This window comes from Terrapene carolina, unplaced genomic scaffold, assembly GCF_002925995.2.
Source record: "Terrapene carolina triunguis isolate 2854851 unplaced genomic scaffold, T_m_triunguis-2.0 Scaffold210, whole genome shotgun sequence".
In the NCBI taxonomy this organism is placed as follows: Eukaryota; Metazoa; Chordata; order Testudines; family Emydidae; genus Terrapene; species Terrapene triunguis.
In genome coordinates, this window is record NW_020664561.1 from 45959681 (window position 1) to 45972062 (window position 12382).

The 12382-nt window shown below is 43.0% G+C and overlaps 1 protein-coding gene across 5 annotated transcripts in view; it reads left to right on the forward strand.

Moving 5' to 3' along the window:
• Positions 1-12382, forward strand: part of LOC113407189 (choline transporter-like protein 5) — a 200709-nt gene that overhangs the window by 101227 nt on the left and 87100 nt on the right. For all 5 annotated transcript variants that reach the window (XM_026655325.2, XM_026655326.2, XM_026655324.1 and 2 more), the window contains exon 2: positions 9914-9962. In XM_026655325.2, the coding sequence (XP_026511110.1) occupies positions 9914-9962 (49 nt within the window). The remainder of the gene's footprint in view (positions 1-9913; positions 9963-12382) is intronic.

A 12382-nucleotide genomic window follows, 5' to 3' on the forward strand; every position in this document is an offset into this window, starting at 1 on the left:
CGACATAGCATGGCGGCATACGGCCCCGGTTTCTGCATGCTTTCCCGCAGCATGCGTTCCTTCTGGGTGTCCGGGATCCTCAGGAGGGTGATGTCGCTCATGACGCCCTGCTTTGAATTAGGGAGGGGAATGTTAGTATTGGGACTGCTTTACAGCCACGCGGTGGAGGGAGAGGGGCAGCATACAGGGATCTTTCCCTGGGACAGCCGCGAGGGGGTGGGACAGGGGCAGAGTTGATGCTGTCCTGATTGCTGGCAGCAGAGACTGGCATTGCTTTCAATGTGAAAGGAGGCCAGTGCTACAGCTGGAGTTTTAAGCAGCCACAAGTCTGCGGCTTACCATTATTGCCCGCTCCAGAAGTTCAGGTCTCCAGCCACAGTTCTCTGAACACTCCAAGACCTCCGCAAGTCCACAGGCACTGAAGGCGACGGCCGAAAATTCGACCTTGTCCTGAGTGCGCATGTGAGAGGTGCAGTGCATGGTCTTGTTCACAGAGAAAGACTAGGTTCTTTGTGTACAATTTCATTTATCTGTCTCAGGAATTCACTCCCTTTTTACAATTCACACAGACACATCTGCGACTGTCTCCCAACCCAGCCTGTCAGCACACTCCCAGAGGCTAGCGCAGATTAGGCGGAGGAAGAAGAAGACGCGTGAAGACATGTTCACAGAACTAATGGGCTGCTCCCGAGCCCAGGCAGCCCAGCAGACACAGTGGAGGGAGAACTTGTCACAAATGCACCGAGCAGTCATGGAACGGGAGGAGAGGTGGCGTGAGGAGGACCAACAGGCTACTGAAAAGCTGCTTGGACTAATGAGGGAGCAAACGGACACGCTCCGGCGCCTTGTGGATGTTCTGCAAGACCGGAGGCAGGAGGACAGAGCCCCGCTGCAGTCTATCTGTAACCGCCCTCACCCGCCACCAAGTCCCACACCCCCCTCACCCAAAGTCCAAAGAAGGAGGGGCGGCAAGGGCCGTTAAAACTTTCAGTCAACCCCTGCAGACTGCTCTAGCACTAGAAGGCTGACATTCCCCAAAATTTCATAAGCCCTTTCCTACCCACCTCACACAAGCCCCCGTCCAAGTTTCACACCCCACGTTTCATGTCTGGTTCGCAATAAAATGTTTGTTTCTCTCCATTACTGTTTCAGTCAGGTTCTTTTGAGGGAGAGTCTGTCTGGAGGGGGGGAAGGGGCTTGGTAATTGGACAGGACAGTGACCTTTAGCAGGGTACAGAGGCGGTGTCAGGTCCAGCATCAGGACACATACACAGTGCAGTCACTGGTTACCCTGGTCAGTCTGGGAGGTGTTTTTCATGTTCGGGGGCGGGGGGGTTGCTCTGTGACTTTTTGGCGGGGGAGGGCAGTTACAGATCTTATGCAGCGGTCCTTATCCTGGCTCACAGATCCACGCAGCAGGGGATATGTAACCCTACCCCCCCTGCCAGAAAGTCACATAGCCGACACATACACGCAGTCCCCCCCAGGAGTGCTGGCAGGCTCCATTGAAATAACCAGTCCACCAGTGCGGAGCCTGTCATTCCGGGAGTTTAGAAGCATCATTTGCATCAGAACACTAAACCCGCCCCCCGCCACAGTCTGCGTCCCCGGTTTAAAACATTCCCGTGAAAACAGCAATACAGACAACGGTGTTCATTAACAAAATAGAAATGATTTTATTTTTTGGGAAGGGGAAGGGGGTGAAGGGGGTATGTAACTGGAGAGGATAGTCCAAATGAACTGGGTAAAGAAACAGGGGCAGGTTCAGCTTTTCTGTCCACAAACTGAAAAGTCACTGGTTGCCCTGCTCACTCAGGAACCTAGCTTTCAAAGCCTCCCGGATGCACAGGGCGTCCCGCTGGGATCTTCTAATGGCCCGGCTGTCTGGCTGGACGTAATCAGCAGCCAGGCTATTTGCCTCTAGCTCCCACCCCGCCATAAAGGTCTCCCCCTTGCTCTCACACAGGTTGTGGAGCACACAGCAAGCTGCAATAACGATGGGGATATTGGTTTCGCTGAGATCACAGCGAGTCAGTAAGCTTCTCCATCTCCCTTTGAGACGGCCAAAAGCACACTCCACCACCATTCTGCACTTGCTCAGCCGGTAGTTGAACAGTTCTTTTTCTGTGTCCAGGGCGCCAGTATAGGGCTTCATGAGCCAGGGCATTAGCGGGTAGGCTGGGTCCCCGAGGATGACTGTAGGCATCTCCACATCCCCAAGAGTTATTTTGTGGTCTGGGAAGTAAATACCTTCCTGCAGCCGTCTAAACAGACCAGAGTTCCTGAACACGCGAGCGTCATGAACCTTGCCCGGCCATCCGACGTAGATGTTTGTAAACCGTCCCCGATGGTCCACCAGTGCTTGCAGCACCATTGAAAAGTAGCCCTTTCGGTTGATGTACTGGCTGGCCTGGTGGTCCGGTCCCAGGATAGGGATGTGAGTCCCATCTATAGCCCCACCGCAGTTTGGGAATCCCATCGCGGCAAAGCCATCTATGATGACCTGCGCGTTTCCCAGGGTCACTACCTTTGGGAGCAGTACCTTGACGATTGCCTTGGCTACTTGCATGACAACAACCCCCACGGTAGATTTGCCCACACCAAAGTGGTTCGCAACCGACCGGTAGCTGTCCGGCGTTGCAAGCTTCCAGAGGGCTATGGCCACTCGCTTCTCAACTGTGAGGGCTGCTCTCATCCTGGTATTCTGGCGCTTCAGGGCAGGGGACAGCAACTCACAAAGTTCGAGGAAAGTCCCCTTCCGCATGCGAAAGTTTCGCAGCCACTGGGATTCATCCCAGACCTGAAGCACTATACGGTCCCACCAGTCCGTGCTTGTTTCCCGGGCCCAGAATCGCCGTTCCACGATATCCACATGACCCATTGCCACCATGATGTCCTGGGCGCTGGGGCTCGTGGTTTCTGACAGCTCTGTGCTACTCTCCGACTTCAGGCCATCACGGCGGTGTCGTAGCCTCCTCGCCTGATTACTCTGCATCTGCCTCAGGGTAAGGTGTATGATAAGCTGCGAATTGTTGAGAACGGCCAGAAGTGCAGCGATGGTCGCAGCGTGATCCATGATCGCAGTGCTGTGGCGTCCGCGCTCTCACTGACCAGAAAAGTGCGCGAACTGATTTCCTGCCGGCACTTTCATGGAGGGAGGGAGGGCGTTAGTGACGGACGGATGACGACACATTTTTTTTACCCAGAAGGCATTGGCGGCTCGACCCAGAATTCCGATGGGCAGCGGGGACTGCGGGAACTGTGGGATAGCTGCCCACAGTGCACCGCTTCCAATATCGACGCTCGCCCCGTTAGTGTGGACTCACAAAGTCGAATTACTGTCCTTAGTGTGGACACACACGTCCGACTTTGCAATATCGATTACACATATTCGATTTAAGTAAAATCGAACTACCCTCGTAGTGTAGACATACCCTAAGATTATAGAAATATCTTAAAAATCATCCTCCTAGTGATTTTCCTATATCAGCAAAAGTTTCTAGTGTAGAGCTGGCCTCAGAAAGGTCTAACAGACCATCCAAAGAAGAGTGCTCTAACTCATGCAGTAGTACCCTCAACAGTTAAGGGCTGTTGCTGCATGGCATCTCAAACTCTTTCTATGGATAGTTTCATGCTGTGTGCTTATGTATCAATGATCTCTAGTGTGCGAGCCATTAGTACCTTTCACCATAACATTATTACTTTGCAGCTTGATACTGCTAGGTGCTGATCAGCTTTTCCTCCCTGGTGGGAAAAGAGGGTACTGTCTGTCATGGAAGATATTTTTTTATCATTTCCAGCATGATCATATTTTATGAATACTTTATAAACCCAGATAATATTAATTCAGAGGTTTTAATGGAAATGCTGATGGAATCCTAACTTCATCAGCATTAGTGGGTGGCACAGTATTTAAACATTATCGAGGAAACTAAAATGCACATTGAAATGTTCACTAAAAGAGTATACACTACTATTACATCCTGACTTTATCTTCATTATCTTCAAAAAAGAAGTTTGAAATCTGCCGTTTGCAGTGCCAGTCAGGCTTTTTAAATGCAAATGCAGCTGAGCTTTTAAAGTTTGGACTCTTTTTGTTTGTGGAAAGAGCTCTGAGATACTTGAGTGAACAATACTGTGGAAATGTAGCTTACAACATGCTGTTATGAAATGATTGACAAGAATGAGGCAGAACTGAACAAACCGTTTTCAAAGATGGCGGATTTACTGGCCCTGAGTCTGAAGAGTGGGGTCCATACAAAACCTCATTGCTTACATGATTTTAGACAATGTTCGAAAAGAGAATATTTACACATATGCATACACATGGCCAGCTCCTCAGTTGGTGTAAATTGGCATAGCTCCAGTGACTATACATATATATTATGTAATACAAATGTGCGTGTAAATAATTCATTCCTTTTCGCACCACAGCTAAACTCATATGGACATAATGGTTGTAAATTTGAGCACTGCGTGGTCTTGATGCTGCTCCTTAGTTATTTTATTAAGGTAGATGACTTATTTCTTTGTCACTTAGATGGATGTCATTGCTTATGGTTTAACTTACTGTAAGTGTTGTTTATTATAGGTGGGGTTTAACTTTCAGACTTGCCTTTATTATCTTCTGTATTACCTCTTTTTGCTGTCACGAGGTCCCTCTGACACTGACATTCTCTGTGTTGGAACTTTGGTTGTAGTGCTGCTCTGTCCGACTAAGTATCACAGGCAACGAAGTAAAGACTATTTGACATGCAGCACCAGAAATGTGCACCATCCTACATTTCCTTTCTATAATACCTGTTGCAGAAACAGTGATGTTTTCAGGGGTCTTTTATTTTACATCTTTTCTGAATTGTTGAGAGAGGCAGAACTGATAAACCAGTTTAATTTAGTTCTCATCATTAACCTGTAGAAGATAGGAGATTTCTGGAAAGTTGTTATCGCTGGTCACAGAACTGCTTTGCGAACTTGTGATAAATTGACTTATCCTAAGCATTTTTCTTTAGTGGCTCGTTTGCATATAGGTGTAAATGGAAGAATTTTACTTTTAGCATAGTTATTTTAAAAGCGGCCCTAAAAACAAGTAAGCTAGGTGAACAAACTGCCTATTGAGCTCACATTTTCCCCCTCAATAGTTTCTTATGTTATTGCCAACACATTACATCCCAAGAGGTACATCGGAAACCACTAGCTTTGCTATGTTTGGGATGACTAAAAGATGCTATTTACGTACTGGTTTGCACCAGTGAAATTAGCATTTGCTATATATGCTAGTTTTAAAAACATTGTTAATAATAAAAATAGTCTCTAAAATGAGATCTAGTCATGTTACATTAACTTTTTTTGGTAGAATAAAAATATAGATGACATATGTTTAATATTGGGTTTCTTAGGATCTACCCCCTTAAAAGCAGGCTCAGATTACATTGGATACAACAGGAGTTGTGTGTGTGCTTATTTTAGGGTAGAATTTGGCCGAAAGTTAAAACAAACATTTCTAAACATAGGTCACACAGAACAACAATCAATACTGTTATAGTGCTTATTAGGAAATAATGTTGTTTTGCACCTCCAAATCCACACAGAATGTCTCCATTTATACCCATATGTGTTCCCCTCATAGATCAACAATGAGTCAGCTTTACTTATTTGGAGAAAGAATAAAATTACCTGCTCCAAAAGCTCATGCCCTTGCATATTGGTAGAATCATTATCATTTTTAAATACAACTGTAAGGTTCCCTACATTTAAAAAACAAAATATTGACTGCAAAACATACCTCTCTCTTCAGTAATATGAACTGAAATGTATATGGTTTTCCCTGTATTAACAGTGGTTACTTCTTTCATTTTTTATGTATTCTCAGCTGACAGTAAAGCAAGAAGTCACTGTAAACGTGTATAAGTCTGCAATTATTATTGAAGTCTTATATAGGTGTATATGTATTCTTTGAAATATACAAACAATTCACAATGTCTCTTTTGGAAATCCCTAATCTCTATACTGACAAAAGTTACCCACTAGAAACTTCTGAATGAAACCAGCAGACTGTGGGTGTGCTTCATATTCAGCAGACTAGGGTAGCTTTCAATGGGCCTAGTGACAGTCACAGCAGTAAGTACCTACCCCTGTAGCAAGGGCCTCAGGGACTGGACCATGTGACAGAATGTATACAATCTAATGCAATGGGAAGGGCTGTTCTGTAACTGGGGCATGAGAATTTTCTCATAATGACTTGTATACAACAGTGTCTACACTATCCCCATACCAACGAGTGGTTGTCGACTGAAATGCTACATCTCTCGTGGAGGTGGAGTACAGAAGTTGATTTTACAAGCCCTTTGGGTCGGCGGAAGGGACTCGGTAGTGTAGACGCAGGTTGAGTTAATAATGTATAACGCGGTTTATGTCAACCTAACTTTGTAGTGTAGACCAGGCATCACAGTACATTGTCTCACTCTTCTCTCATAATCAGCCGTGCCATACAGAGATGCCTAAATTTGGGGTTTAGGATGATGCTTTACCTCTTTGGATCTGGGCCTTGAGAGTTGAAGTTGTCAGGTAGATTTGACAACGGCACTAATTGAAGTTATTACTAATGTTTCACATGGCTAATTTACATCAGAAATGGGAAGTCAGCCAACAGAATTATTACAAATCTTCTTCAAATTTTTGTTAAAGAACATAGCAGTTAAAATTAACTCTGGATGAAATATAATGTTGGGTTAAAATAGTACTGGTAACTTTTTTAGCTGTTAAATTAAAACATTGGAAAACAGAAAAATGCCTTCTCTTATGGTGCTGTTTTGGAGAAGGTGTATAAACTTGGGGATTGGTAAGCTGTTTTGAAGATACAAACTGCTTCTATCAGGTATTCCGGCAGAGAGAGAGAGAGAGAGAGAGAGGAAAGTACAATTAAAAGTCTAACTGTGTAGTTTATTTGGGAAAAAAATTTTGAGAAGACAGTCATGAATTTTATGTACATTGTATTTTTATATATTCATTTTTTTCATTTGTATGAAGCAGACCTGTTTGGCACATGTATATAATCTTATTGTAATGGATTAGATAGATATGCGGATTTGTGCTGTAGTAATATATATATTGATAGTATTGTGTACAAAAGTTGTATTTTGCTTCTTTCTTCATGGAAAAAATTAGTAGTAATGTATTTTAACACTTTAGAGAGAAGTAGGTAATCTTTCAGATTGCACAAGACCAGGCTGCTTGGGGATTTTGGGTGTCCCATTATGTCTTGGAGTGGCTGAGCCTCAGGTAATCAAGACAGGTGCTGATAGAGGGAGGAGAAGCAGAGAGAGACCAGGAAAGCTAGCAGAACTGCTTTTGTGGGAATTTTCTACTGACCTTAATAGACAATGAGATCCTTTCTAGGTAATGTTTCAGTGGCCCTATAGAATTCTATTGCAGGGATATGATTTTCTATTAGAATGTATTGATTGGTTTGCAAATTTCTTGAAATAGATCTTATTATCTCTTAAATTCTGTGGGTTTTAGAATGAATTTTGTAGAAGCCTATTTAGTATCTATTGAACCTTGTTGAGTTCATTCCTATGAAATTCTATAGGTGGTTTTTTGGGGGCTGGGGGGAGGGAATGAGAGGAGGAAAGAAGTCCAGGGAAATTGGTACATTTACTATAACATTCAGAATGAGTCTTGATAAAATAGTAGTGAACCAGTAGAAAAGAGAAACTTTTGGAGGTCATGAGAGAGATTCTAAATTTTTCAGTGAGAGATTTTAAATAAAGGTTTTTCATGCCTCTTTTTTTCCCTTGAAGAATGTTCATTTTTGGTTTCTTTCTAATAACACACTTCCTCTTCCAAACCCTCTGGGGCTTATTATGAGTTTAATGAACAAAACCACAACTTCAGCAAAAGCAAATTTTCTGCTTAATTTGAAACCTGAATTAATCTGCAAAATACCAGGTATCAAATGGTTTTGGTTTTTTTGTGGTTCCTTTTACTGAGCTTGGGCAGGGGAAGGAGTTGCAAAGAAAGCATTTTATTTCAAACGAACACTTGCAATTATATTCTCAGTGAGTAGTTTTAAGGAATAAATAGCTACAAGCCCAAAAGGAATTGAAACAGCATTGAACATTTTCTCTCTTATGAAGTATGAATCTAGAAGAAACACATTGGGAAGAGTGCCCTGTTTAAAATAATTGCAGAAATGGCCACATATAACTTCTTTAAAAAATCACTCTACTTTCCTTATTTTGGCCAGATGTATTTTATAACATATGCTCAAAAGACATCTTTGATTAATTTGTTAACAAACGCCTGATAACAGTGAAGTTGTGGCTTTGCAAATGCTTATCTGTAGCAAGGAATATCTGGTTATAGTTACTGGTATCATTTATATCATAGCTGATGTTTATTTTTTGTTACTGTCATTCTCAAGCCCATATATCAGCCCAGATACAGTTAAAGTTTTGTTATCAAAAATGCACTTCTGCAGGCTTGCCATTCTCTGGGGTGAGGCTTGCTGTTGACCATACAGCCCAGTCCTGCGCTCTTTTCTCATGCACTGCTCCCACTGATGTCTGGTGGATTTTGTTGTCACAACAAAGCCTGTAGGGGCCAGGTAGAATAAAGGAGTGTAAGTGGCAGAATGGTTTGCCAGGTGGATTAGCAAAAACCTTAAAAAACAACAGAAGCTGCCTGTGGTGTTCTTTGAGGCTTTCGGCAGGACATTGAGCAAGAAACCGTTTTAACAAATAAACAAAACAAGTCATCTGATGCGGCAATAAAATAACAGAAACTCCAGCCTGTGTCATCACTTCACTCCTGTATGAGGTTTGGCATCTTTCTTACTCCAGAATAGGGGTGCTGGAACAATTTGTATACTGGGGGTGCTGAGATCCATTGAACCAAATTGTAAACCCTGTATACGATGGAAACCGCTTCAGGCCTGGAGGGGTGGCAGCACCCCTAGTTCCAGCACCCATTCTGCAGAATGTCCTCTCCTTCTGTGTTTCAAGATCCAGGCCTGATTCACCATTGCATGACACCCAGTGAAGTCATGCAGTGCAAATGCTACCTATTTCAAGTAGCAGGATGGAATGTTCCATTCACTTTGCGCTGGTATAAATGACTACAGAAGATGCAGGGCAATGGTAAATCGGTAGACCCCTAGAGGTTTCCTTCCTGCCTGCTGGACAACTTGACTGGCCTGCAGTCTCCAGGATTGCCTCATTATGTCCTGTGAGCACCTGTGCAAAGAAGGGCAAACTGAGCTAACGTTAATCCCCTTGTAGGCTAATGACCATATATTACCCCTGCATACTGCTACGATGTGGCATTGGCTCCTGTAAAAGCCATCGATTCCAAGCAGCATGGTATAAGACCTTGGAGTGAGCATAATTCTGTTAGCCTCCGTATAGATTCTGTAGTTGCATGGGAGCTGCAGACATGGCTCCAAATCATTAGCTTTCTTGAAGGGTGATCCAGTGGTTAGGGCATTCACTTTTTATTCAGGAGACACAGTTTCAATGTTCAATTCTCTGTTCTGCCACAGCCTCCCTGTGTTGACCTTGGGCAGATCAGACTCTCTCTGCCACATTCCTATCTGTAAAATGGTGTAACAGCACTTCCCTACCTCACAAGAGTGTTTTCAGATTGAATACATTAAAGATTGTTTGGTACTAAAGTAATGATGGCTATATAAGTACCTAAGATAGAGAGAGACCCAAAGCTCTGACCTCTTCTGCAATCACAGAGCAGGTCAAAGTAAGTGATGAGATACTTGGGAGTATCGCTCCCAATAATTAATTTACTAGAACGGGTTACACTGGGCATCTCGGAAGGATGTTCCTGAAGGACTGCTGTTAAAAGAACATCTTTCGTATTTTTACCAGGATCTGTTTTTTATGATATCTTATTTTAAATGCAGGTGAACCAAGGAAATTTGACCCAAAGTTCAGAGGACCTATTCACAACAGGTAAATATTTTCATTTAGTATATTTATACTCCGATTAGTTTTACTGTAAATAGAGAATTAAGAATGCCATTAATGGAGAAATGATGTTTGATTAGGCTCAGATATAGATATATATTTTTTTTAACCAGAAGAAAGTGCTGGCGGTTATTCTTGCTATAATTCAGGACTTCCAATTGCTAGAGGGGGAGTCAGTGGGTGTACACCTTGGGAACTTCCAACACCACCCCCATATCCAGGGACAGCCCTTCTTTGTGCAATACCTTCCTTATAATATTACATTGATTTTAGTTTGACTATTCCTGAGTACTACTTGGCATGAATCAGGCTCATAATCATTGGACTGGTACCAGGGCCCAATCTTGCAGCTCTTACTCACCTGAATATTACTTACTCACATGAGTAGTCCTATTGAAGTTGGAGGGCCTACCTGTGAAAGCAAGGATTACAGAACCAGAACCCAAATGTTTCAATCTAATCATATGTTTAAGCAGCCTACTAACTGTGACCTCTCATGAGCCTGAGGAATTGTGACGTTCTGAAGCTGGTAACCAAGAAAAAAAGCAGCGTTACAGGCTTTGAGCTTGATCCTGCAGTGCTGACTGAGGTGAAATTTCCATTAGAAAATTAGAAAACTGTCATAACTATAAAGGGAAGGGTGGCTGCTCTCCTGTGTACAGTGCTATGGAATCCCTCCTAGCCAGAGACTCCAAATCCTTTTACCTGTAAAGGGTTAAGAAGCTCGGGTAACCTGACTGACACCTGACCCTAAGGACCAATAAGGGGACAAGATACTTTCAAATCTTGGGGGGGGAAAGGCTTTTGTTTTGTGTCCTTTGTTTAAGGGGTTGTTCGCTCTGGGGACTGAGAGGGACCAGACATCAATCCAGGTTCTCCCCATCTTTCTAAACAAGTCTCTCCTATTTCAAACTTGTAAGTAAAAAGCCAGGCAAGGCGTCTTAGATTTACTTTGTTTTCTCAACTTGTAAATGTACCTTTTACCAGAGGGTTTCATCTTTGTTTGCTGTACTTTGAACCTAAGACAGAGGGGGGTCCTCTGAGCTCTTTAAGTTTGATTACCCTGTAAAGTTATTTTCCATACTGATTTTACAGAGATGATTTTTACCTTTTTCTTTAATTAAAAGCCTTCTTTTTTAAGAACCAGATTGATTTCTCCTTGATTTAAGATCCAAGGGGGTTTGGATCTGTATTCACCCAGAGTTGGTGAAAGGAGGGTGAGAGGAAGGAGGGGGGATGGTTAATTTCTCCTTGTTTTAAGATCCAAGGGGGTTTGGATCTGTGTTCACCAGGGAATTGGTGAAAGGTTTCTCAAGGCTTCCCAGGGAGGGAATTCTTGAGATGGTGGCAGCGGACCAGAGCTAAGCTGGTAGATAAGCTTAGAAGTTTTCATGCAGGCCCCTACATTTGTACCCTAAAGTTCAAAGTGGGGATACAGCCTTGACAAGAGCTAATGGATGTTCAACATCGGTCAGGATCAGACCTCACTGCTTTGCAACAGTTCTTGGGCAGCCTAACAAATTAACGTACAATGCTTGGTTTTATCAACCTGTTTACTCTGTGATTCACTATTAAACAAATATGCAGTTACCATGACAATCTCTGCCACACCAGGTATTTATGCTATTCTAGTTGTAAGTTCTACTGCAGCTTTTTAGAGAAACCATTATGTCATGTAAGCTCAATGGATTTTATAATGCTCTGGGGAGAAATGCAATCTAGGGACTTGATATTTTTCCTGATGTCTTACAGCCCCCCCCCCTTTTTTTTGTTAAAATTAATGTGTAATTTATGGAATTTTACTTTTTTCCTAATCTGTATTTTTTCTGACTAAACAAGCAGCAAGTGGGAGGAAAAATACTCCTTGGCAGTTTTTTTTCCCCCTTCTGTTCCTGATAATCTTTTAACAGTAATGCCCTATGATATCAAAGAAGCATCCCTATAATTCCAGATTCTGGACATATTTTTTAATAATTTATATAACTAAAAAGTTTCCAGTGGCCACATTGGTATTACTATTGGCTAAAATTGTTCCTGACCCCAAATCATCCCCTTGTGATAAATTGGTTAGTGTGCATGTGTGAGATTGTCTCCTATTGGATGAAATCAGAATAGTTCAACTGTGTGTCCTACGACCTATTCTTCTGACAGCTAATGGAGATTTCTCTTGTATGAAACACACACACAGGATGGTCTAGTGCAGTGGTTCTCAAACTTTTGTAGTGGTGACCCCTTTCACACAGCAAGCCTCTGAGTGAGACCCCCACCTTGTAAATTAAAAAAAATTTTTTTATATTTAACACTATTATAAATGCTCGAGGTGAAGCGGGGTTTGGGATTGAGGCTGACAGCTCGCGACCCCCCAAGTAATAACCTTGCGACCCCCTGAGGGGTCACAACCCCCA